Raw genomic sequence first — 26,626 nt, 5'->3', positions numbered from 1 at the left:
GGATCACTAAGGAGTTTACTGAGTCACTGTGTTCTAGGACAATTTACTATCATTGTCAGACAAGGAGCACCTCATACAAAGGCCACCATTTTCAAGAATATGGACCAAAAGAGGGAAGGTGTGGCCTGTCACACAGTCTTTTTGTGGCTACAGTCAGATGTAGGAAGTGACATCATAAAACACTGGGGAGCAAAGGTTCTTAGGGATCTACCTTATATCTCTCTTTAAATAAGAGCCACGGGAGGAGGGGCATCTTTCAGAATGTTCGGAGTCAGTAAGGCTAAAGCAGTGCCCTGTTGCCTAAGCTTGTGCTTTGCTTTATTTAAATCCCATGCCACACATGGGCACACACACTCAAAAAGAACATTTTCAGAAAATTTATTGGGGGAAGTCAATACTGTCAGCAAAGGAATACAATTACTGTTGGGTAGAAAACATATTCCCAAGGAAATCTGGATAAGCCTTCTGTCTGGGTAATGGAAACCTCCCAGCATTGCCTTTCATTCAGAGAAGGGCAGCTAGAGGCCCCTGGCCAGCTTGACACCTACAGATAGGACTTTGGCGGGCCTCGGGCTCCCTGCGGAGCATGCATGGGGGAGGTGTCCATCATCTTGGCCTCTCCTGCCATGCCACACCTCTCAGGGGCTGCCTGCCCTTGTCCTGGGCTGCAGGACTCAGCCCTTGGCACTGGAGAGCAGGAAGCTTGGCAGCAGGAGTGGGGCAGCCTCAGCACAGGCTCTGCCTGAGCCTGCAGCTGTGCCTCCTGCTGAGCTGCTTCAGACCCCATGAGGGGAGACACAGGGATGACTGTGCCATGCCTGTGCCCCAGCTGTTTCCCGAGGACCACCCCGGGGTCTCTCACACCTTTCTGAGCTTCAGTGCTCCCATGAAACTCAATTCTCCCTTTGAGGAGGCCTGTGCCCTTCACAGACATTAGTGGGGAGCTGCCCTTGGCCAGGGACCTTTCCATCTCTTTGTGTTTTCTCCCAGGGGACAGCCTCTGTAGGAAGCACTTCACCTGGTTGGTGAGTTGGTTTTCTGGAGGCAGCCTCTTAGGGGACAGTGCTGGGGAGCAGGTGTGTCCCTGTGTTTCCTCTGCTGCCCTGGCCTGCACAGAGTGGCTCTCCTCCCTGGTTTGGGGTGCCTCTAAACTTACTGCATCGCCTCCACCAAGCTTTTCTGCTTCAGTTGCCAATGGGGACACTTCCCTTGTAGCTAGGGAACATTCCTCATTCTGGCAGGTGCCTGAGACATATGCAGGGACCCAAGGGCCCTGCTGTGGCTCCATGCTGACCCCCGCAGTGGGCTGCTGTACGTGCAGCACCTGAGAAGCTGCCATGTCCCCAATGGAGGAGCCCTGGGTCTTGGAAGTCATTTCTTCTGAGACAAAGAGCAAGGCAGACAGGCCTGGTGCCTGGATGTGCAGCCACTTCTCTGAGTTCAACATGCCTCCTTTACTGTCAGATGTCTCGGAGTTGTGGGGAGCTGACATTTCCTGCAGAGACTGGCATGCAGCCACATGGCTCCCTGGGGAGCAGGTGCCTTGGGTGGCTGTCAAGATCTTAGTGGACTGTGGGTGAAGACCAGGGACTGCCTTTTCCTTGAGTGGCTTCGTGGACCCCTCCGCCATGGGGCCATCTTCCCAGCTCTTCTTTTCTCCCTGAGGCCCCTGTGTGTTGCTGCTGGAAGCCAATCTCTCATCTGTTGGCCCACTTGGGCTCCTGGGCTGCTCTGGCCCATGCCTGTTGCCTGGTTTAGACTGATGCAGGCTGCCTTTGTCTACCAGAGCAGGTGTCCAGGGCTGGATCGGCTCTCTGCCGCTCGGAGCTAGGCTAAGATCTTTATCTACAAACACCTTCTTGTTCTCAGAGGCTGGCTGGCTCTGGCCCACAGGCAAGGTAGCAGGGAGAGGCACCTCTTGGATGGGGATAAAATCTCTATTCCCCGTTCTGTCTCCCCTGGTGTTTCTTGGGAGGAATCTGGAGGACTGGTCAGGATCCAGTCCAGCCACGGTGTGTGAGGGAACGTGCGGCTGAAAGAAAGGATGGGATGGTTCTACTTTTGCCATGTAGGACTCCAAGGAGTCCTCGACTCTTTGTGGAAGACCAAATGTCATCCTCCTGCCATAGGCTTTAATGTGTTCTTCCAACGTCTTTTTTTTGCTAGGACTAAGGGACAAATCGTGCCGGTGGTTTTTTAGTCGGCCTTCCTCACCTTTCATTTGCTTGGGGGTCGTCTCGGGCGGAGGCTGGGCCGCGTTGGTAGAATACTGTGGTTTCTCCACAGTGCCCAGGAGCTGACCTTCACTCATTTCTTTAGTTCTGTCCATGTGCTCTTGCATCGAAGTTTCACGTTCTTTCTTGCACTGCTTGGCCCACGAAGCCTTTGACTTTTTTCCGCACTTTTCTCGTGGCTGACGCTTTGAGTCTGTCGTGGAATCAGAGTGGCCTCCGCTTTCTGTAGCTCCGCTGGAGTTACTCTGGAGATGATCAGGGTCTGCTCTTGGACAGTGTCCCTGAACTTTGACCCCTTTCGCCCTTAGAGGGTAGATCACTGAGGGGTTTCTAAGGAAGTTTTCTGATTGGCTTAGCCTGGAGCTTGATGGGTTTCTGCTGGCATTGAGCTTATAAAGAGAGATCCAGGAAAGCCCATGGCTGCGCTCTGCCTCAGGGGCCTCAGGAGCCTCTACATGAGGATTAATGAGGGACAAGGAGTCTCGGATCCTCTGTGGCAGGCCCCACAGGTGCTGGATGAGTCTCTTTCGGAGGTGGTGCTCTAGTTTCTTCTGGAGGTCTGTGGTGAGGGGGAAGTCTCCAGGAAGGATTAGCCTGGGACCATGGACCTTGGATGACTTTCTGATTGAGAAGATTTTCGGAGGTGGGTGACAGAAGCTTTCTTGGGATCTTTGGATTACAGTGGGTAAGCCCAAGAAACTTTCCAGTGCTTTCTGTAATAGGTTGTATTCTAGCTGCTGAATCTCAGATGGGCCAAGAAGCTGCGCCTCCCCCTGGGGTTTATGAAAACGTACCCCACAGATCCTAAGCTGGGATCCAGGAGAAGGTGCCAGGGCTTGGATTAAGGGTCGAGTCTGGGCCTCAGACTTGGCAGGAGGGTCAGGCCTGGTCTGAGATTGAGGTAAGGTTTGCAGCCAGACCTGTTGGTCACTCGCAGGCAAGGGCAAAGGTGTGGGGTGAGGAAGGGTGGGAGACTCATCGCCTGTGGCGGCCTTAGCCATTCTGTTGAAAGAGGCTCTTTCTGAATAACTGTTACCTGAAACAGCAGCCTCCTGTCTCAGGGACTCACTGTGAAGAGAAGGGAGTCCCCAAAAGCACTGGGTGACCTTGATCTCTGATTGGTCTTCAGAGTTCTTGGGAAGAGAGGACTCGTGGTAGAGGTGAGGGTCCCCTGGCTTGCCTTTTTCATTACCCAAAAGGCAGGAGACTTCCGAGTTCTTTGGATCAGCCGTTGATGCTGAGATTTTCCCTGAAGTATTTAGTGCCATTGAAAACGATTCTGTTTTCTCCTTTTTATGTTCAGATGAAGTGAAATCAGTCTCCCTTTTCTCTTGCCTCTTGAAGAGTGCCAAGACATCAGGGTTGGGAGAGGAACGGTCTCTGAGCTGTACAGCGTGGGTCTTTGTCAGTCTCTGGGATGAGCCCTGAGAAGCATAGCAGTCTAGAGGCTGCTGGTTAATAGAGGGTACCAACTTAGTCAGGGGCTGCTGCTCTTCAGCACTGGACCACGGCTGGGCGGATGTGGGCACATCCTGTGTTTTACAGACAGTGCCTTTGGCTGTTGGGACGGGGGACAGCTCCCTTGGGCTCTCCCTCAGAGCCTCGGGAACTCCTGCTGGGAGAACTAATTGTGCTTCCCGAGTGGCATGTGGAAGCTGAGGTGGGAAAGTGGTGAGTGGTCTGCCCGGGATATGGGTTAAGGGAGCAGTGGCTCTGGGTGATGGAGAGGCATTGAGAGGTGTGGGAGAAGGAGTGATGGGGTTATGTGAGAGGATGGAGAGGCAAGGTGATGAAGGCTGGGGTAGAGCTTCTGGAACTGGATGTCTTGGACCATATTCTGGGAGGTGAGAGGAGAGGGTGAGTGAGGTCTCTGTCGCAGAAGCTGTGGAAGGCGAATGGGACACCAAGGCCACTCCGTCTTCCAAGGGAGCCTGAGAAAGCAGGCAGCTGACCTGAGCATTTGCTTTGTTACATACACTGCAGAGGGGATCTGAACATAGGAGTTGCTGAAGGCCAGTGGCATCGTGTGACTTGTCCGGACTGTAAGGAGACACAAAGGCAGAACTTTAGCTAAGTCCAGCATGTAGAAAAGAAAGCCTGCTGGCCAGCGCGGAAACCCAGGGAAAGTGTGGGACATGTGGGCAATCTGTCACCTTTGCAGGATTGTCTGCAACCTCCTCCTGTCCTTGGGGTCTCTCTGGTCAGTCTCCCCACCTGGAAAAGGGAGAACATGCATAACACAGAAGGAAAATAGAAATTGGAGGATCACATAGGAGTGCCTTTAAGGAAAACATTCAAGGGGCCGGAGAGATGGCTTGGTGGTTAAAAGCACTTCAGATTCTCCTCGAGGACTTGAGTTCAGTTCTCAGCACCCTCATGGTGGCTTACAGTCACCCATGGGCCCAATTACAAGGCAGCTGATGCCCTCTTCTGACCTCTGAGAGTGCCAGGCATGCCTGGGGTGCACAGATACCCATGCAGGCAAAACACATGTAATAAATAAATATATAATTCTTGTTAAAAGAGAAAGGGAGAGCACTTACGATAACCTGTAGGACCGACAGGTGGTCTGTGAGAACACTCAGAACGTGCACACGCATGTGCAGTTTCATTCCTTAATCCCTCCACCTGTGTTGTCCTGGGTGACATGGCCCCTAGTACCCCACCTGCACATCTCACAGGAGCCCCGAGGGGCTGTGCCAACTGTCCCAGACTGTCACGGCTTCAAGCACGAGGGAAGGGAGGGGACTCAGACGTTTCCTGAGTTGACCTTTTTTACAAATCTGTGTCTCAGGAGTGCAATCTTCCGATCATGGCCCTGAGACTTTGTAGAAAAGACATGAGGCTGGGCGGTGGTGGCTCACGCTTTTAATCCCAGCACTTGGGAGACAGAGGCAGGTGGATCTCTGTGAGTTCGAGGCCAGCCTAGGCTATAAAGCGAGTCCAGACAGTCAAGGTTACACAAAGAAACCCTGTCTCAAAAAACAAAAACAAAAACAAAAACAAAACAACAACAACAAAAAAGGGACTGAAGAGATGGCTCAGTGGTTAATAGCACTGCCTGCTCTTCCAAAGGACCCGGGTTCAATTCCCAGCTCCACATGGCAGCTCAGAACTATCTGTAACTCCAAGATCTGACACTCTCATACTAAGGCACATAAAAATTAAAATTAAATAAAGTATTAAAAAAAAAAGAAAGGACATGGGGAGGACCCTGGAAAGAGGAGGTTAACAGGCAGAAACCTACCTTTAGGTAGTTTTCTCCTTTTGCGCTCGATCCTGCCCTGTGGCTGTAAAGAAAAGCAAAATTGATGAACACATGGGACTTGTTTGTGCGGCGTCTCTGTTTTACATCCACAACTCCTATGAAGGATACACTGAGGTCTATTGAATAAGTGAGATTTAGTCATTCTACTTATTACCTGTAAAGTAATCACTTCCTTCCACTGATTTTTCTCTTTGGGAAACTAGAGTGGGGACATTATGATGTCAGTACTTGGGGTCTTAGCAAAAAGTCCTCTGCTCCATAGCACGGACTCTGAAGGCCCCATGACATCCCTACTCTCTCCCAGGGCCTTGTGTGTAGCTGGCAATCATGCACCAGGCTCTAGTTAGAGGCCTCCAAGATTCAGCGGGTGATCCTGACCAGCTCACCACAGACGAAGGTAGGTGAAAGGGACACGTGATGTGGGAATGGATCCTGGACCCTCCAGGAGAGGGGTCTCATTCAAAGAACTCAAAGACTGTAGCCAAGCCACTAGGACCAGTTTTCTACTTTGTCCTAAAACTTCAGCCACACAGGAAGGCGGACTGTGGGTTTCAGATGGGAACCTTAGTCCTTCCTGATCTCTCCATGCCCTAGGACAGTGACTACTTCCCTCCCCTCCCCTCCCCTCCCCTCCCCTCCTCTCCCCTCCCCTCCCCTCCCCTCCCCTCCCCTCCCCTTTCCTTTCTCTCCCCTCCCTTCTCATCTCTCTTCTCCTTTCTTCCCCTCCCCTCTCCTCTCCTCCCCTGTCCTCAGTGTTCCATCTCAGACATCCCTCTGACAACCAGGCTCACCCCATGGCCAGAGAACAGAAAGCGCAGCCCAGCAATGAGGACTCTCTGGGGAGCTCAGCACACTTCCTTACCTGTGGGGTGTGCTTCTTCTTCCACAGCGACTGTAAACCCAGTTTCAGGGTCAGGTAGCCGAGGTACAGTAGCAGCAGCCCCAGTCCACTCAGGAAGGAGCAAGTGAGGCCTATGTGACAGGAAGCCGAGCCGAGGGTCAGCCATGTCTCAGTGAGGCTATTCAGAGATGAGAGTATGTTCTCCATAGTGTAAGCAGCATGGCTGCCTGAGGTGACTGATTCCCGGGGCTCCCGGGCTTGACTAGGGTCCCAAGCCTGCATCACAGAGCAGGGGAGAGTCACAAGGGTTTCTAAGTGCAGGGGATAAGGGTGTGTCTCCAGCCCTTCCCCCACCCCAAGAAGCTCCTCAGAGCCCTCTGCCTAACTCTGCTGCTCCCTATTTCCATCTGCTCTTTCCTCACACATTCCTCAGGGGAACCTTCTGTCCCCACGACACACCGTGGCTGGACTGGATCCTGACCAGTCCTCCAGATTCCTCCCAAGAAACACCAGGGGAGACAGAACGGGGAATAGAGATTTTATCCCCATCCAAGAGGTGCCTCTCCCTGCTACCTTGCCTGTGGGCCAGAGCCAGCCAGCCTCTGAGAGCAAGAAGGTGTTTGTAGATAAAGATCTTAGCCTAGCTCCGAGCGGCAGAGAGCCGATCCAGCCCTGGACACCTGCTCTGGTAGACAAAGGCAGCCTGCCTGCCTTGCCCTTTGCCTCAGAAGAAATGCCTTTCAAGCTTCAGGTCCCCTCCATTGGGGACAACATGAGAGCTTCTCAGGTGCTGCCTGTGCACCTGCCCACTGCGGAGGTCAGCATGGAGCCACGGCAGGGTCCCTGGGTCCCTGCATATGTCTCAGGCACCTGCCAGAATGAGGACTGTCCCCCAGCTGCAAGGGAAGTGTCCCCATTGGCAACTGAAGCAGAAAAGCTTGGTGGAGGTGATGCAGTAAGTTTAGAGGCACCCCAAACCAGGGAGGAGAGCCACTCTGTGCAGGCCAGGGCAGCAGAGGAAACACAGGGACACACCTGCTCCCCAGCACTGTCCCCTAAGAGGCTGCCTCCAGAAAACCAACTCACCAACCAGGTGAAGTGCTTCCTACAGAGGCTGTCCCCTGGGAGAAAACACAAAGAGATGGAAAGGTCCCTGGCCAAGGGCAGCTCCCCACTGATGTCTGTGAAGGGCACAGGCCTCCTCAAAGGGAGAATTGAGTTTCATGGGAGCACTGAAGCTCAGAAAGGTGTGAGAGACCCCGGGGTGGTCCTCGGGAAACAGCTGGGGCACAGGCATGGCACAGTCATCCCTGTGTCTCCCCTCATGGGGTCTGAAGCAGCTCAGCAGGAGGCACAGCTGCAGGCTCAGGCAGAGCCTGTGCTGAGGCTGCCCCACTCCTGCTGCCAAGCTTCCTGCTCTCCAGTGCCAAGGGCTGAGTCCTGCAGCCCAGGACAAGGGCAGGCAGCCCCTGAGAGGTGTGGCATGGCAGGAGAGGCCAAGATGATGGACACCTCCCCCATGCATGCTCCGCAGGGAGCCCGAGGCCTGCCAAAGTCCTATCTGTAGGTGTCAAGCTGGCCAGGGGCCTCTAGCTGCCCTTCTCTGAATGAAAGGCAATGCTGGGAGGTTTCCATTACCCAGGCAGAAGGCTTATCCAGATTTCCTTGGGAATATGTTTTCTACCCAACAGTAATTGTATTCCTTTGCTGACAGTATTGACTTCCCCCAATAAATTTTCTGAAAAATTGTGGTGTGTGTCTGTGTGTGTGTGTGTGTGTGTGTGTGTGTGTGTGTGTGTGTGTATGTGTGTGTGTGTGTACGTGTTGGTGTATTTTTAAAAACTGTTTTTGCCGGGTGGTGGTGGCACATGCCTTTAATCCCAGCACTCAGGAGGCAGAGGCAGGATCACTGTGAGTTGAGGACAGCCTGGTCTACAAAGCGAGTCCAGGACAACCAAGGCTACACAGAGAAACCCTGTCTCAAAAAAAGAAAAAAAAACCCCAAAAAACCATCTTTACTTTGGGTTCCTTATATCTATCTCGTCTCCCTTCTCCACCCCAATCCCTTCAGCACCCCAACACCAGGCAGGAGAGAAGGTTAGTGAGAAGAAGGGCCCTAGCTCTTCTTAGCGACTTCCTGCTACTTAGAGTTGTCAGGTTCCTTGGGGCAAGTCCAATCCTAGTTCCCCAGCAGCCTTCTTCTTTATTGGACCCCAACTCCACCAACTCTCTTTTCCTGAGTCTGACGTTTATTCCCACTTGCAAAGAGCATGACGCGGCATGAGGTAGTCCCTGGCTGAAAAAGATCTTGAGCCCTCTAAGGAGGCAGTTATCAACTGTGGATAAACTGGAACGCCCCCATACCCAACACCTGGGATTAAAACCAAAACTTCCATAGTGTGTAGGGTGTGTGTGTATATGTGTGTGTGGTATGTGTGTTTGTGTGGTGTATATGTGTAATGTGTATATGTGATGTGATTGTGTGTATGGTTGTGTGTGTGTGCTATGTGGTGTGTGTGCGTGTGTGTGTGTGTGTGCATGCATGTGTGTATATTTGTGGTGTAGGTTCATACAAGAGCTAGGCTTAGGAAAGGGAGCCAGTCACTCCAGAGTTTACCAGCTTCCTCTTGATGTTTCCTCTTAAAGATGAATTACTCCTTGATATTCTTTCGAAGGCATGGAAGCGGCACATCAAGAAGAGGGTCTTCAGTCCCTGGTTGTCATGGAAGTTGCTTGCTTTCAGCTCCGTTCCTTGGCTCTCAATTTCCCTCTCTGACCTTTTCCATATTGTTGAGACCAGAGGTCCCCGAAGCATGAAGTCATCCTTATCTGACAAGGGTAGGTGTGTTTCTCAGACTAGAGTGACTTAGCCATCCGAGGTGTCAGTGATCAGATGCTGGCTATGGCCCTTACTTCAGTGTTTGCATCGATTACCACAGAGGTTGCTCTCTGAAAGGGGATCCAGATGTGCTTTCAACCAGGTGCTCTGAGCAGCTTGCTAAGGTGGTGGGTTACTGGTGGGCTGAGGAAAGACAACTGTGGGCAATGAAGCATGCTCTGTAGAGAGGGTCAAAAGGTCCGAGAGGCCATTTGGGTGGAAAAGATTGGGTAAGAGATGTGAAGTGCTGGGGAAGCAGGGTGGACTGGGAAACAGGACAGACTGTATGCTGAAGAGAAGTGAGTTTGTCATGCTGCACGGTCTGTAGGAAGTTGGCTATGGTGGGCTAACATGCCACTTGGCAGTGTACCATGGTAAGGAAAGAAGCCTGGCTTGACAGGGGTCTAGGGGGTTCCAGGAAGTAACTTGGGCTGGCTAGTCCAGTAATAGTCGACTAGCGTGATTTGAGGAGACCAGGTAGACAAGACTGAATTGGGAGATTGTAGACACTAGGCAGCCCTACTGCTCAAGATGGTAGACATTCGCTGTAAGAGCTGGAGTTCAAGGCCAGCCTGCTCTACAAAGTGAACCCAAGACAGCCAAGGTTACACAGTGAAACCTTGTCTCAAAACAAAGATAACAAACAAAAAAACCACAAAAACAAAACTCAAAACCAAAAAAGATTGCGCTGCAGGCCAGCCTGTAGGGTATTTTCTTAATTAATGACTGATGAGGGAGGCTCTAGGCCATGTGGAAGGGAACTGGGCTGATGGTCCTGGGTGCTATAAGCAAGCAGGCTGAGCAAGCCATGAGGAGCAAGCCAGTAAGCAGCACCCCTCCATGGCCTGTGCGTTAGCTCCTGCCGCCAGGTTCCCACTTGGTTTGAGTTCCTGCCTTGGCTTCCCTCAATGGATTGGGATTTGGAATGGACAAGCCAAAAGAACCCTTCGCTCCTCCCCAAGCTGCTTCATCCCTGCAAGAGATGCCCTGACTGGGACAGTGGAGGGGACAACAGTTAGCTGGGAAAGGGCATGCTGACAGGCCCAGGGCAGCATCAGTGTCAGGCAGCAGCACCATGTGCACTCCACACCCCACAGGCAAGAGCTCACATGCCACAAGGATGGACAGACGGAAGGAAGGCAGTGCAAATCTCCTCTGAAGGGAGGTCTGCAGAGTTCAGCACTTGGACAGTCATATGTAAGTTCTGACACTGACAGTCATGAGCTATGCAGTAGTAAGGTCAACCCCACAAGATGCTGACAGGTGACATCCAGCAGAGAGGTATGGAAGAAAGTCTGGGGTGTTGAGGTCTTTAGTGTTATCTTTTTTTTTTTTTTTGAGTAGCAGTGTCTTTCCTCTCCATCCTTAATGCTCATTGTACATACGTACATACCTTCCTTTTTGACACAAACATATCTTTTTTTTAATATCCCAAAAGCTATTTCTATTTTTTTTTCTTTTTGGTTTTTCAAGACAGGGTTTCTCTGTATATGTAGCCTTGGCTGTCTAGACTCACTTTGTAGACTAGGTTGGCCTCGAACTCATAGCAATCTGCCTGCCTCTGCCTCCTGAGGGCTGGGATCAAAGGTGTGCACCGTCAGCTCCGGCCAAGAGCTATTTCTAAGACTGACAGTAGGGTGAAAGAGTTCTCTGTAAGTATAGTCACTCTAGAAAGGTTGAAGAAAATGACCAGAGAAGGGAAATATTTCTCTGAGGGATTTCCCAGTGGACATAATTCAGTGGCAAGGACAAAGTGGCAAGGTTTCTGAGAGCCATTTGCAGGCATCCTCAGAGCCTGGGTGAGCAGCTTCTGCTGTTGTAGGTACTTCTCCCCCAGAGCCATGTTTACTGTCAAGGCCACTCTGTTCCCCCCAAATCAACTGTGCTTCTCAGGTGGCCCATGGGGAGACCTCTGCTCTCGAGGATATGAAAGTCAATGAGCGGGAAGGGTAGGCTGCACACGTTGGCAGTAAGGCTCAGCTGAGAGTTAGGAAGAAGGAGCAAAGGTTCTTATCAAGGCATGGCTCAACCATTCTTCAAAAGAGCCTGGGGGGCCGGGCCACCGCTCAGAAACACACAGGGGGACTCGGTGAGGGTTACCCCAGCCCTTTTCCAAAAGGCCAGCCCCGTGTCACCTAAGTTCCACCCTATGACCAGCAAGCACACAACACACACACAAGACACTACTTCATCAAAACATGTATTGAGGGCAGTGAGTACTCTTAAGAGGTGAATTGTTTCTGGGGAAGAAGACCTTTTGTGGCGGGATTCTGAGCCAAGATTTTTTGTTCACACAATTGGGACACATCTGCCAAGACAGCGAATGGGCCTGCAGCCCGAGGACCTTGCCCAGCTCGACTTCTCAAAAGGAGATTCTGGTGCAGTTCTGGCTCTCTGTGGGGCGCAGGTGGGCGGGGCTGCAAAGCCTCACACTTCTGGGGCTGTCTGCCCCTGTCTTCCACCCATCTCTTTTGACCAACCAAAGCAGTGGCCTGATTGTAGGACCTGGGGCTTGGCTCTTTGCAGCAGGTTGCTTGGCGGTAGAACTGATGTCCTTGCATGGTCTCTGCGGGGACCCAGGACTCTTTCCTTGTCTTAGTTGTCACAGGCTTGGTAGGAGGATATAAGGGCACATTGGGGGGTGTGCTCTCTGCTGCACCATGCTTTTGCCCCAGTTGCTCCTTGGGGACCCTCCCAAGCTCTCTCAGGGCTTTCTGAACTGCAGTGTTCTGAGCAACAGTGTTCCCGGGAGGGGTAGCTCTCCACTTCAGTTTTGGGTCCTGTCCTGGTGACGATGGGGGAGTACTCTTTCTTAGGAACCCTTCCTGTCCTTTGCAGGTTTTGTCAGGAGAAAGCCACTGGAAAAAGTGTTTGACCTGCTTTCCGAACTGGTGTTCAGGAGGAGTCAGAGTCTTCAGTGGCAGGGGTGGGGTGGGCTTTTTCCCATGAATCCCCAGGGTTGGGCTGTCTTGCACATGGTAGCTTTTCCCACTGGGTTGTGAAGTCCCAGGCCCTGCAACCGCTGCACCAAGCTCATCTGGTTTCCTTGGGACAGATGGAGGGGTATCCTTCTTCTGGCCCTTGTCTGAGACACATGGGGGCATCCAGTGCCCCTTTGGCTGTTGCACACTAGTCTCTGCTGTGGACGAGTGGAGCTTCTGCCCCTGAGAACCATTCCTGACTCCACTGGAAGGGCTCTGCTCAAGACTGAGGGAAGGTTTGTGAGGGACAGGGAGCCTGTCCTTTTGGGGCCTTACAGCTTGGATGGGCTGACTGCTTTCCCATTTACATTTTGCTTCCCTGTACACCTGTTTGTTAAAGTCACATGTCTGACTTTCCTGGGGACCTAATGTTCCCTTCACAGCCCTTCCAGCTAACAGGGGACTCTGTGCTTTTGTATACTTATCTGCCCCTTGGGCCTTCTTGTACTGGCTGGGAGGTTTTGGTTGAAGACCATTGCGCTGCCCTCCCTTGACTATGATACCAACCTTGTTTTTGCCATTTGTTCCTTGAGGCCCCTGGACTGTTTGGTCAGAACTCAGGCTCTTACCCAATGGCACAGGGCCAGCCTCAGCTGACATCCTGGACACATCTGGGCTGTGCCTCCTGGCAGCTGACTTTTCCAGGCTGGTGTTGTCTGAGACAATGGATGTCTGTGGCACAATAGACTTTGCCATGTTTTGCCTGTTATCAGAAGGTGACTGTCTCTGGGCCTGGTGATCTTCCGTGCTCACAGCTGAGCTAAAAGGGAGAGGAGGATGCTCTGGTCTGGACATGATGCCAGAGACCTGACCCGCATTGAGATGCCTGGTCAGCTGTTCTTTCAGGATAGCTTCAATTTTTTCCCGACATTGGCTCACCTGTGAGACGCCTGGAGGAGTGCCAAAGTGGCGTGGTGGGGTTTTCTCAAAGCCAGATGGCAGGCCAGCATCTAGTTTGCCCTTGGTGTTACTCCCCAGAGATTTTTGAGCCATCTCTGGACTCTGTCCTCGTGCCTTTTGCATTTTTCCCTCTGCAGAGAGAGCCTCTGAGCACCTGTCTTGGGAGCTTGCAGGCTGTTTGAACACAGTGTTGGGGGGATCTTTGCTGTCTTGGGGCTTAAAGAAAGAAAAGTGTGGGAGCCTAGAGCTTCTCATAGATGACTCTGGAAGGTCAGGACTCACCCACGGCTGAGACTTCGGGATTCTCTGGGGCAGGCCCTGGTGCTGTAGGATGAGCCTCCTTTGAAGGTGATGCTCCAGTTTCTCCTGGAATTCATCAGTCAAGGGCAAGGTCTCAGGAGGGACGTACCTGAGAGAGTGGGTCTCAGAGGGCGGCCTGGCCAATGAGGCCTTGGAAGGAAGGAGAGAAATTTCTTCCTGAGAAGGTCGGACCACAGAGGGCAAAGCCCGCACCCTTTCCTTTCCTTTTGTCATGATGTTGTATTCTAGGTGGCAGATTTCAGATGGCATCAGAGATTTTGCCCCATCTTTGGGCCCGTGAAAATACACCCCATAGATGCTTAGCTGAGATCGAGGGGAAGGAGGCAGCACTGGGACTGGAGGAGGAAGCTGGGTCTGGGGCCTGGCAAGCAGTAGACTTTGGCATGGAGACTGGGCCAAGGCCTGTGTCTGCCTTTCAGGTAAGCACAGAGGTGTGGAGGGAGTCAGGACTGGGGGGTCTAAGTTTCTGTTGAACCAGATGCACGTTGAGGAGCCGTGAGCCGACACTGTGGTGATGGCACCTATGGACTCGCTGTGGAGATATGGGAGGCCCCAGAAGAGCTGCACAGGCCTGTGCTCTAACTGGCCCAGAGAAGTTTGGAGGTGAGCATGCCTCTGGGGAGGATTCCATTTGCTCAGCGTGCCTTTGCTGCCCCCTAGAGGAAGGGAGGAGCCTCCTGAGTTTTCCTTCCAAATTGCAATTATGTTTTGGCCAGATTCTGCTTCTCCTTCCTCATCCCTTGGTGTTAAGACATCAGCCTGACTTTTGTCTTGTGTGTCCAGCACCACCAGGTCTTCAGGACTGGGAAGAGAGGGGTTTCCAGGCACTTTAAAATGGACTGTGGCTTGTCCCCCACAGAAAGCTTCAGCGGAATGGCTGTTATCTATCACTTGGTTAACCAAGCATTTGGACTGGGATGGGGAGAAGTTGTGGGTGCTGGTCTGCTGCTGGGGGACCCCTGACTTGGCAGCACCAGCATGCTTATCTATTGTGGCATTCACGGAGGGCTCACTAGGGCTGCCTGTCACAAATGGAGTGGCCTCTGGCTGTGAAGGCCTTTCTGCATGCCAAATGGCAGGCTGTGCCACAGGAGGACGCAGGGGAAGTGGATGAGGTGGGATGTGGTTCAGGGGCAAGTTAGATCTTGTGGGAAGAGTAGGCTTTGTTGGCAGAGAGTCACCCTGTCGTGTGCCCAAGCATATGTCCTCCAAGGGGATGGTCTTGTTAGTTGAGCAGATGGAGGGAGGAGGAGAAGGGACAGATGAAAGAGATGAAATGTGACATCCTGGAGGGTTTGGTGAGACAGAAGGGGACAGAGTGTATGAGGTCACAGTCACAGAATCTGTGGAAGGCACACTGGACACTGAGGCAGCATCGTCTTCTAGGTTGGCCCTTGAAAGCAGTCGGCTGACCTTAGCAGTTGCTCCATTGCATACATCGCAGCCGGGATCTGGACAAAGGAATTTCCGGAAGCGGGAGGGATCATATAGTTGTCCAGAGGGGCTGAGGAACACAGAAAACGTAGTCAGGACCTGTGCTCTAGTTAGCTCTCACTGCTAACTTGACACAACCTGGCTTTGCCTGAGAGAGCAGCCATAATGGAAGGGTTGCCTAAAGAAGGCAGGCCTGCAGAAGGTTGTCTTGGTCGTTTATTCACATCAGAATGCCCAGCCCCCTGTGGGCAGCACTATCCCTGTGCAGACGGTGCTGGTGTGGATAAGAAAGTGAGCTGAATATAAGCCTGCCCACACACTAGCTAGCGAGCAGCCGTCTCCATACTTGGCTTCTTGGCTAGGAAGTGAGCTCCTTGGTTGGAAGCAATGATTTGTAGAAAAGCAGTCAGACCTGCCTTCAAGTTCCCGTCTTGACTTTCCTCACCATCTGCCTGTGTCTGGATTTGTAGGCTGAAGTAAACCTTTGCTCCTTAAAGTAACTTTTGGTTGTGGTGTTTTCTCAGTGAGGGAAACAAACTAGGAGGAACACCATGCCTCACCTGTGCCTTTTGCTTTGTCCTTGGCTGCCAGGGAGGCGGCAGCCTGTTCCCTGCCCCCCGGTTTACACACTTACTCCTTTGGCTGTCCTTCCCATGACAAGATCAGGCTAGGCTAGGTCCCTGGAATGCATTGACCTTTGGGTGGGGGTGGGGTTTGGGTGGAGGCCGGGGGACAGGCCCTGGAAGAAAGGGAAGAGATTCACCTTTGCACAACAGCCAGCAGGCTCCTTCGCTCCTGTTTTCTGTGAGAGCTTCTAAACTCTGGAAGGCAAGGTTGCGGGTGGTATGGAATGAGAGAGATGATATGAGTTTCACACAGTTCCTCTAAGGTGATCAGCTAGGCTATGGCAGTCTGAAATCATCATAGAAACAGGAGGCAGGGCGAGGTTGTCAGCAGCAATGACAGCAGTGCAGGCTTGCCCGTGTTTGTCCATGGACATCAACTCACTCCCTCCAACACAAAAGCTCCTGAGTTTGGCTTCCTCAGAGACGTCTGAGCATCCAGGTATGGAGCACGTACGTGACACCGGGAGTCAGAAGCTGTGGCTCCAAAACAGCTGGGATTCCTGCCTAGATACCTCCTGTGGTCACTGTATGGGCAGCATCCACTGCCCAGGGCAGGCAGTACCTATTGTCCAGTGCAGGCAGCACTAACAGCCCAGGGGAGGCAGCACCCTCCCCCCAGTGCAGCTAGCACCTGCCACCCAGTGCAGGCAGCACCCTCTGCCCAGTGCAGGCAGCACCCTTTTCCCAGGCAGGCAGCACCCCTGCTCAAGCACTGCTTCCTGCCCCTGGGTGAGCTGGAGCAGGGTGAGCACTCAGGCTCCTCCTTGCAGGGAGGACTCTATTGTCAGGAAGAAAGCTTCTGGTGCTGAGGTAGCCTCAGGTCATGGACCTGGATTCTGACAGAAAGGACAGGGAAAGAAAGACTTGGGTGATAAGATCCTAGAGGCGGAGCCTACCTTTAGATGACACTTTTCTCCTGTTCTTAGCTTTATCCTCTTGCTGTGAATAAAAGAAACAGTATTTGTTTTCTCTTGCTTTTCCTAGGATTCCCCAATACTTCCGTTGACCAGAATACTGTGATTTCTGGTCAAGTAGGATTAGTTACTATCTTTATTTTTTGCTTTCTAAGGTGGTACAATATTTTCAGCATTACTGCCTTTGATATACCAGAAGAAGGTTTTGTTTTGTTTTGTTTGAGACAGGGTCTCTCTGTGTAGCCTTGGCTGTCCTGGACTCGCTTTGTAGACCAGGCTGGCCTCTAACTCACAGAGGTCTACCTGCCTCTGCCTCCAAGGTGCTGGGATTAAAGGTGTGAGCCATCAGGCCCTGCTCCCAAACAAAATTTTGATCTGCCAGATTCACAGCTGGGAATATCATTAAGAAGTCCTGTGTTGAAGGGCCAGAGTCACAGTGGTGTTCTCCTTGAGACACTCTGTTCTGGGGAACAGAACCCAAGGTCCAGGTTCTCCTCAGAGGCCCCATTGGTCAGCATTGCTCTCTTGCAGCCCAAGTTGGAGGAAAGCAGTGAAGGAACCCAGGAGGCAGGACTGGGGCTTGGGACCCAGTGTCAGCAAACACTGCTCTCCTTCAGAAACCCTGGCACTTAGCACTAAGCCAGGAAGACCAGGAAGGGCACTTAGCACTGGATGTGGACATACAGGGAGGTGGTAGGGTATGGATCCAGATAAAAGCTTTAATTCCTTCCATCCCAGGCTCTGAGCTCTAAGACAGCAGTGTTCTCTGTCTCCAGTGTCCCAGCCACAGGTACTGCTCTCAGATCATCCAATTCACTCAACAACATGAAGTGGAGAAGTGAACACACTCCCCTTGGAGCTCACCACACCGCCTTACCTCTTGGGTGTCTTGATCGGTCTGTGCGAGTAAGAAGGGTTCAACTTTATGGTAAATTAAGAAGAAAAACAGTGCCCCTGCTACACTTAGAAAGATGTAATTGGGTTCAATGTCTCCAAAGGTTGAGACGAAGCTCAACCACTTTTGTGTAGCGCTATTCAGAAAGGAGAGAGCGTTCTCCATTGTGTGACTCGCAAGGCTCCCTGAGGCAACTGAGATATGAGGCTGTGAGGGCCTCATTGTAAGTGCCAGGCCTGCATCACTGAGCAGGGAACAGTCATAGAGGGCTGGTGAGGGCGGGGCGAGGGTGAGCCCTCAGAAACTCACCCTGCTCCCCAGCACCAGAGGCGCCCTCTGCTCAAGCCTACTGCCCCATTTGCACCCTGCTTCCCTTCCTTTGTGTTCTACAGGGAACTTTTCTGTTTGTTCCCTCTGTGGCCAAGGCTTCACCTCAGTCTCCTTTATTGTTTGTAGCTCTTGAATTGGACCCATGTAGTTCTCCTGCCCAGCGAGCCTGGCATAGTAGTACCTTCCTAGAAGTGTTTGCTGTTGTTTAGTTGGTGTCATAAGGACCAATGTCTTTACACATATCTAAAGAACCATTTTCCTTCCCACCAAATTAGCAAGACAAATTTTTTCATGTATGTACTCTGTGAATGCCCAGTCACCAACTTTTGTGCTTGAGTCATCTTGCAGTGTCCTCAATCAGAGGGGCAGACTGAAGTCACAAAGCTCTCATAAGGGCAGGCTGTATCCAATTAAAATCTCAAGTGTTCTCTTGTGTATGGTTCTACCATTTGTTTTTGGTGGTGATGCAGTTGGAAAGCCAAGTCAGGAAGAAGTAGGGTTACTCACAGAATGGGGTGTACTTGGTGGTATAGGGTAACAGTGGTAGGAGACAGGCCAGCCAGCTGCAGATTTTAGGGAACCCAGCAGGCTGTGTGAGCTGTGCATAGTTGGGAAGCAAGGGTCCTACTCAGACGAGGATGAGGCCTGGATCCTGGAAGGCAAGCTGAATAAAAACTGGAGCACTTCTAGGAGCTGGGGAAAAGTATAGGCTGGGTACTCAGTAGGTATCTGTGGGATGGGCCACACTGGGTAGAGTTGAGCAAAGTGGGAATGGAGCTGTGTGGGTCACAGGGAAGCTGAGGGCCAGCCTGTGTCAGGATTCTGGAAGGGCAGGTGACTGTCGGGTTGCTGGGTGGGCTGGCAGGTCAGCGGGAAGCATATGGGTGAGACGGGACGCAGGGCTCACTGTCGTGGCGGCCCCTGTGAACTAGCTGGGTAGGGGGTGCTGCAACACTAGGCTAGTGCGCGATGCCAGGTTGGTAATGGGATATGCTGGAGGAATAGGGCCAGCTGGGGAGCATGGCAGGCTGGTGACCAGGTGGCCAAAATGGTCCCATAGGTATAGGCCTAGGGACAGGCAGCATGGCATGCTAGGGGCCATAGACTAGGGACGGTTGGGCCTGTGAACACACAGGGGCTGAGTGTGGCCTGCCACACTGACCTGCATAGTTTGGGAACTGGTGTTCCTAGAGGGCTAGACGGGGGCTTTGCAGGATGAGTGGGGCACAGGATACGGGTGAGGGGAGGTTTGGCATGTCCTTGGTGTGCACAGGGGCGTAGGGAACGTAGCACATTGGGCAGGCTGGGGTGAGTAGGCTAGTGGTGACCATGTGTCAACACTACAGTGTAACAGGGAGCAAGGGAGGCTTATGGAGACAGGCAGGGCAGCTGTGGTGAGGACAGAAATGGCTGTTACAAGTCAACGGAGCAGAAGACTAAGAGGTAGGTTACGAGGACAGGTGTTGAGTCTAGAGGTGCTTAACAGGGAGAGCTTGGGCACAGTGGGGGAGGGGCATAACAGTGAGCTTGGGCACAGTGGGGGAGGGGCATAACAGTGAGCTTGGGCACAGTGGGGGAGGGGCTTAACAGGGTGAGCTTGGGCACAGTGGGGGAGGGGCATAACACTGAGCTTGGGCACAGTGGGGGAGGGGCATAACAGTGAGCTTGGGCACAGTGGGGGAGGGGCTTAACAGGGTGTGCTTGAGCAAGTGGGGGAGGGGCATAACACAGTGAGCTTGGCCACAGTGGGGGAGGGGTGTAACACAATTAGCTTGGGCACAGTGGGGGAGGGTCATAACAGGTGAGCTTGGGCACAGTGGGGGAGGGGCATAACAGTGAGCTTGGGCACAGTGGGGGAGGGGCATAACAGTGAGCTTGGGCACAATGGGGGAGGGTCATAACAGGTGAGCTTGGGCACAGTGGGGGAGGGGCGTAACAGGGTGAGCTTGGGCACAATGGGGGAGGGGCGTAGCAGGGTGAGCTTGGGCACAGTGGGGGAGGGGCATAACAGTGAGCTTGGGCACAGTGGGGGAGGGTCATAACAGGTGAGCTTGGGCACAGTGGGGGAGGGGCGTAACAGGGTGAGCTTGGGCACAGTGGGGGAGGGGTGTAACACAGTTAGCTTGGGCACAGTGGGGGAGGGGCATAACAGTGAGCTTGACCACAGTGGGGGAGGGGCGTAACAGGGTGAGCTTGGGCACAGTGGGGGAGGGGCGTAACAAGGTGAGCTTGGGCACAGTGGGGGAGGGGCATAACAGTGAGCTTGGGCACAGTGGGGGAGGGTCATAACAGTGAGCTTGGGCACAGTGGGGGAGGGGCATAACAGTGAGCTTGGGCACAGTGGGGGAGGGTCATAACAGGTGAGCTTGGGCACAGTGGGGGAGGGGCATAACACAGTGAGCTTGGCCACAGTGGGGGAGGGGCATAACAGTGAGCTTGACCACAGTGGGGGAGGGGCGTAACACAGTGAGCTTGGCCACAGTGGGGGAGGGGTATAACACAATTAGCTTGGGCACAGTGGGGGAGGGGCATAACAGGGTTAGCCTGGGCACAGTGGGGGAGGGGCATAACAGGGTTAGCCTGGGCACAGTGGGGGAGGGCCATAACAGTGATCTTGAGCACAGTGGGGGAGGGGCATAACACAGTGAACTTGGCCCAGTGGGGGAGGGGCATAACATAGTTAGCTTGGGCACAGTCGGGGAGGGGCATAACAGGTGAGCTTGGGCACAGTGAGAGCCAGCTGCCCACTCAGCAGGGTTGTTTGCAGGATGAGCTTGGGAAAGGGGCAGCTGTGGGCTGACCTTGGTTTTGCATTAGGGTGAGCTGAGACTCACTACAGAGTAGGGATTGGGTGCTCTGTGGAATAGGCATTCTGGTGGGACTATTGTGACACTTGGAAAGGGAAGGTTAGTGGATGACGTGATAGCATAATCCAGGGATTTGGACAAGAGCCCCATGGTGACTAAGCTGAGGTGGGTGTAGGAACCAGGCTAATTGGCATCGGACTAGAGTGACTTATGGAAGCTGGAGCTCAGGGTGCATTGAGATGGAGGCACCAGGCCCTGGGTGCTGTGGGGTCATCAAGGAGAGATCAACCTGTTTTTTATCATCCCAAGTGCGGGATCAGAAAGATCGTGTGAGAGAACAGGTGATGTTAATCCACTAGAAGACCAACCACCTCATGCAGGAGCTTGATTGTTGCCAACTGAAAAGATCCCGTGACCAGACGCTGGGAGGAGATATGTAAATTAGCCCAGAACTGGAGGCGGGCCTTATTGGAGACTTGGGACAGTTTTGGCTGTTCGTCACTCCACTTCAAGAAGCTCCTAGAGAGAACCGCTCCAGCGAAGGCTTTGGGGCTCCAGCTCCTGCTGAGGTACCGGGTTCTGGTTACTCTAGGTTCCAGCAGAAGAAATCCTGCTGATTACACAGGGAGAATTGTTCCTCGGAACTGATATCCTTACGGTTTTGTGTTATTTAATCCCCTTTTCTATTGCTTTGGTTAGTCGTGTCATAAGTGACATACGCTCGGTTAATAAGTTGTAATAAAAAAATATTGGTTAAGAAAATAGAGCCTACAGGGTCAGGTCCGGAGCAGGTTGAGTATTCTGGTGTGGAGTACTGGAGCAAACACTAGTATGCAAGAGGCATGTTGGGTATGGGACATGGGGTGTCCCAGTGAGGGGTTGTGTGAGACCAGGCACAGATCTGAAGGACCAGGGGCAGATTGTGACATTGGTAAGGGAACCTATGACGTACACCAGGGTGACCGGGGAACAGTATGCAATCTTGGACTTTAATGACCTGGCTTACTGTGGGGTCCACAGGCTAGGCAGCGGAGGAGCTCACAGAGTTTGGGAGCACAGTAGGCTGAGTAGAGTGGGCTGGGAAACAGGTGGACTAGGGGAAGATCAGACACAAGGCAAGCAGGGTGGCCACTAATGACTAGTCAGTATTGTAGCATGTAGGATCATCAATGCCTTTTCTCCCTGCCAACAGCCTATTCTGTAAGTTCTCTCCTACCTAGAAGGTTCTTCCCTGTGCCTCTGTCTTGTCGTGTAGTCCTTTACTTTTTCTTCTAGATGTTTCATAGTTTTGGATCTTATGTTAAGATTCTTGATGCATTTGCACCTTAACCAAGTAGCTCACCTCCCAGCACCTGGGTTTTTTATTTAGAACCTTAGATCCCAGTTCATGCACTCAGTCCTGAGTCAAGGCACCCTTCTGAGGAATAAAATTAGATGCACACCTTTAACCCAAGAGCTGTCTGTACACAGGGTTTAATAAAGTTAACCCTAGGTCAAGAGTTGGAGCCAGATGACAGGGATTAAATAGAAAGGAGAGACTTTGAGTTGCAGGGTATTTGAGACAGCGTGGAGAAGAAGGGGCTTTTGGCTTTTTCCTCCTGGGCTGGCAGGTGCACTAGGACGCTTTTGGCCTTTTGTGGGGAGTGTTGAGATAAGCCTTTTGGAGGCCCACAGAGAATGTCAAGTGAGGTGTCGGCTGCATCTGAGATTCCTCCAACAGTCCTGCCCCGCTGCACACAGTGTTGATCTCCTAGGGACTCCTAGCACACTAGTAAAGTCTCAAAATGGATCCAAGGCTAGGGCGGTGACTGCCTCCCTCTTCATTACAGAAGCCTTCTGAGGTAACCTTGCCCCATTTCCTTACAGCTACGCCAACCTGACTGATTGCTATTGCGGCTTGAGGCTTGAGGCTAGCATTGGATGGTTGGGTTGGCCCTTCAATCATATAAAGGCTTATACACTGGACAATAAAGTTAAATCTGCAGTTAGTATCTGGTCTCCGAAGTCTGATTCCCAGGACTCTGTGTGGGCTCTGTGGCCACTCAGCCCTCCCCACCCTCCTTTTTCCTTCAGGATGTGAGCTGAGTAGGAATGTTAGCTGGGTGCTTTCTCTGCCTCTGTGAGCTAGACGGTTTTTCACTCCAGCATCTGGCTCCTGAATCTTCATTGGTAAAGTCAAACAGTTTGGGATTTTCTTTCTTTACAATAACAGTATTTCTTCGATTATGAGCAGTTTAAAAAGTGAATGTTTTATTTAATATTCCAGCTTGTGTAATGTGTTTGGATCAGACCCACGCTCCATTCTGTCCCCTCTAACCGTCCCCTGTTCTTTCCTTTCCCACTGTCCCCTGACTTCATGTGCTCTCTCTCTCTTTCATTTACTATCTACTGAGTGCATGGGGGCCACAATTTGGAGGATGGCCAGCCTCTCTCCAGCTCCCTGAAGAAAGCAACTGTCCCTTCTTTAGCTACCATCAGTTACCAATGGCTCCTCAGTAGGATGAGGCTTTACCAGCCCCCTCCTCATCCATGCTGGGTTTGGCTGCCTTGACCTTGTGTGGGTCTTACGCATGCAGTCCCAGCCATCCTGTGCATTTGTACAACTGTGTTGCTGTCATGCCCAACAAGTACTATTTATCCAGAGACCTCTAGTTGCTCTGGTCCTTGCTGCTTTCCCATCCTGCTTCTGAAAGGATCTCTGAGCCTTGAGGGGGAAGGAGCGAGATGAGCTACCTATCTAGAAGGTTGTGTGTTGGCCAATTCTATCTTCAGTTTTGTTGTTACAGTGTTTTGTTTTGTTTGAGGCATGCTCTCACTATGTAGCTCGTGCTGTCTTGAAATTAATTCTGTAGTCTAGGCAGGCCTTCTACCTCATTTGAAAAATAACTTATGATTTTATGTTTATTGGTGTTTTGTCTGCATGTGTCTGTGTAAGGGTGCCAGAAGCCCTGGAACTGAGTTACAGACATCTGCGATCTGCCATGTCGTTGCTGGGAGTTGAACTCAGGTCCTCTGGAAGAGCAGCCAGTGCTCTAAACAGCTGAGCCATCTCTCTAGCACCCTACCTCATTTTTGAGACAGTCTCTCTCACTGAACCTGGAGTTCATCAATTTGGATAGACAATTATCCAAGGTAGGCAAGGGTGTACCTCCCAGCACTGGGGTCACAGGAACATGCCTCTGCACCACACTTTTATGTGGGTGCTGGGAGTCTGAACTCAGATCTTTGTGTTTATGTGGTAAGCATGTTACAGACTGAACCTGTGGGTGACCTTGAAGATACAAGGCCATCAACAGAGTTTACTTTGTTTCCACCTGACTAGCAGGTCCCTGCTGTTGGGGACTGTCCTCATCCAGGATTCTCTCAGGGTAGAGAAACAGCCACAAGGGAGACTTTCTCTGGTGACACAGGAAGGCAAGCAAGCTGTGGTGTCCATGCCCAGTGTCCAGGAATCCTACAACTGTATTGGACAACAGCTGGGATGACCCTCCGGCCTTATTCTCAGGCTTTTTCAGTTTCCTCAGTCAGTAGGCTCTGGCCTTAAGTCATTTGAATTAGGTATGTTCTCTTTGGATCCAAATTATTCATCTCTAGAGGAGAGGTTTCTCCACCTCTGGCTGTACTATCTTTGTAAATCTTCTAAGTGCAGGAGGCTCTCTCTGTATCTCAGGATGCACTTGTGTAAATGAGAAGAAAGACTCGTGAAAATCTCTGAAGGGATGAGACACCAACGTGAAATCCTCCTGGATTCAAGCACTGGAGCAAAACTAGCAGTATGTAGTTTCTCCAAGTTTAATCAAATCCCCATGTCAGGAGCAGGACAGGGCAACATTGCTGTCCCTGGTCCCTTGACTACTGTGTCCCTTGTTCAGTGTGGAGTCTCAGACCACAATTGGACAACACACGTCCAGTGTCTCTAGCTTCCGTCATAGTGGGGTTATCCATCTTGCAAACACAATTCGATCCCACAACCAATCCTCCAGGTGATGCACACAAGGCCTCCTAATTCACACAGAGCCCATCTTTGTTTATTAGATTCAGATCACTACAACTACTAACTAAGGAACACTTCCAGTGTGTAACACGGCAGGGTCTCTGCACTTCCAGTGTGTAACACGGCAGAGTACTGCACTTCCAGTGTGTAACACGGCAGAGTACTGCACTTCCAGTGTGTAACACGGCAGGGTCTCTGCACTTCCAGTGTGTAACACGGCAGAGTCTCTGTACTTCCAGTGTGTAACACGGCAGAGTCTCTGCACTTCCAGTGTGTAACACGGCAGAGGTTCTGCACTTCCAGTGTGTAACACGGCAGAGTCTCTGCACTTCCAGTGTGTAACACGGCAGAGTCTCTGCACTTCCAGTGTGTAACACGGCAGAGTCTCTGCACTTCCAGTGTGTAACACGGCAGAGTACTGCACTTCCAGTGTGTAACATGGCAGAGGTTCTGCACTTCCAGTGTGTAACACGGCAGAGTACTGTACTTCCAGTGTGTAACACGGCAGAGTACTGCACTTCCAGTGTGTAACACGGCAGAGTCTCTGCACTTCCAGTGTGTAACACGGCAGAGGTTCTGCACTTCCAGTGTGTAACACGGCAGAGTACTGCACTTCCAGTGTGTAACACGGCAGAGGTTCTGCACTTCCAGTGTGTAACACGGCAGAGTCTCTGCGCTTCCAGTGTGTAACACACAGTTTCTGCACTTCCAGTGTGTAACACACAGTTTCTGCACTTCCAGTGTGTAACACAGCACAGTTTCTACCCTTCTAGTGTATAACACATTGGTGTCTCTGCACTTCTAGTGTGCAACACATTGGTGTTTCTGTCTTTTAGTAAAATCTCCTCTCACCTGTCTTTGATGAAGCATCCTCCCTGCAGGAAACTGAGGAAGGGCTCCAGCCAACAACCAGCAAGCACGTGATTGACAGCCTCAGCTCAGTAGTCTTGAGTTAGGGAACCATGACAGAGTTCCATAAGCAAATGTGGAAATGGGTTGTTCCCCAGTCAAGCCTTCCAATTCCAGCCTTGTCTAAGACTCCAAGGCAGGGAGTGCAGGGCTCACAGACACTGAGGCAGTGGATTAGGTTTAACCACTCAAACTTAAGGTGCCCTTACCACCAATAGGCGATTAATACCTGCTGGGGCCATTGTGACTTCACACAAGGAGGAGATCTTCTCTAAGGAAGGTAGAGGTCCATCCTCAGAGATCTGCACTCCTCAGGGACTGCCCTCGTGCTGTAGATAAATGATAGCATTTACGCTAGAAAGTCCGTGCTGGCCTGCAGAAGTCAGGGACTGTCGCATGGAGGAGGCCTTGAGAATGGGAGGATGGCTTCTCCTCCCACTCTTCTCTTCCTTTCCTCCTCCCAATTCTGACTTTGATTCCCTCTCAGTTTCCTCTTCTCTCAGTCACTGGGTGGCCATGCAGGCCATCTCCTCAGTGACTGCTGAAGGGCCGTTTGTTCTACTGATGTCAAGAAGCCAGCACCCTGGAGAGTTTTCTGGGGTGGGGAGGCTCTTCCTTTCCCCTCAAGTGCCCATCTGTGTAAAAATACCTCATCTTCAAGTTAGGAACAGGACTAGTGTCATTGCCAGAGAGAGCAACAAGCCACCGTAAAAGCCAGTTCCTGGAGCCCAAGCCAGCCCCGATGCAGCAAAATCGATGGACACACATTGTGCACAGTGGCTATGCACTTGTGAAGTATTCAAGCCAGTATTTTATTTAAAATTTTTTTTCTTTTTTTCTTCCTCCTAAGACAGGGTTTCTCTATGTAGCTCTGGCTGTCCTGGACTCAAGTCTATAGACCAGGCTGATCTCGAACTCAGAGATCCACCTGCCTTTGCCTCCCAAGTGCTAGGATTAAAGGTGTATGCCACCACCCTCCTCTCTCAATCCTCCCCCTTCTTGACTTTCCCTCCCCCATTCTCCCCCCACTCTCCCCTCCCCCACTCTCCCTTCCCCCATTCTCCCCTCCCCTTTTCCTCAGAGGAAGGGGAGGTCCTCCATGAGTACTAAGCTGCCCTGGCACACTAAGTCACTGCAGAACTAAGTGTTTCCTCTCCCACTGAGGCCAAATAACAGCCCATTTAGGGGAATGGGGTCCAAAGGGAGGCATCAGAGTCAGAGAGGGCCCCACTCCAGTTGTTGAGGGATCCCCATGATGACCAAGCTGTGCATCTGCTACATTTGTGCAGGGGGC

At 51.9% G+C, this 26,626-nt stretch overlaps 1 protein-coding gene across 1 annotated transcript; it reads right to left on the bottom strand.

Annotated features, from left to right (window-relative positions):
* Positions 1–390: 390 nt before the first annotated feature.
* Positions 391–17,498, bottom strand: LOC311605062 (uncharacterized protein). The gene is made up of 9 exons (XM_084795352.1): positions 17,275–17,498; positions 16,380–16,422; positions 15,621–15,678; positions 11,446–14,927; positions 8,961–9,172; positions 6,365–6,619; positions 5,482–5,524; positions 4,388–4,448; positions 391–4,274 (listed from the first exon to the last, which is right to left on the bottom strand). Exons 1-9 carry the CDS (start codon positions 17,455–17,457, stop codon positions 545–547), a joined length of 8,067 nt encoding a protein of 2,688 aa, XP_084651478.1. The 5' UTR covers positions 17,458–17,498; the 3' UTR covers positions 391–544.
* Positions 17,499–26,626: the final 9,128 nt, after the last annotated feature.

The sequence above is a fragment of the Acomys minous genome (genome assembly GCF_964271855.1).
Source record: "Acomys minous genome assembly, chromosome: 9".
NCBI classification, from domain to species: Eukaryota; Metazoa; Chordata; class Mammalia; order Rodentia; family Muridae; genus Acomys; species Acomys minous.
The sequence above is the reverse complement of the archived record's forward strand: the minus strand, read 5'-3'. Positions and strand labels throughout refer to the sequence as shown.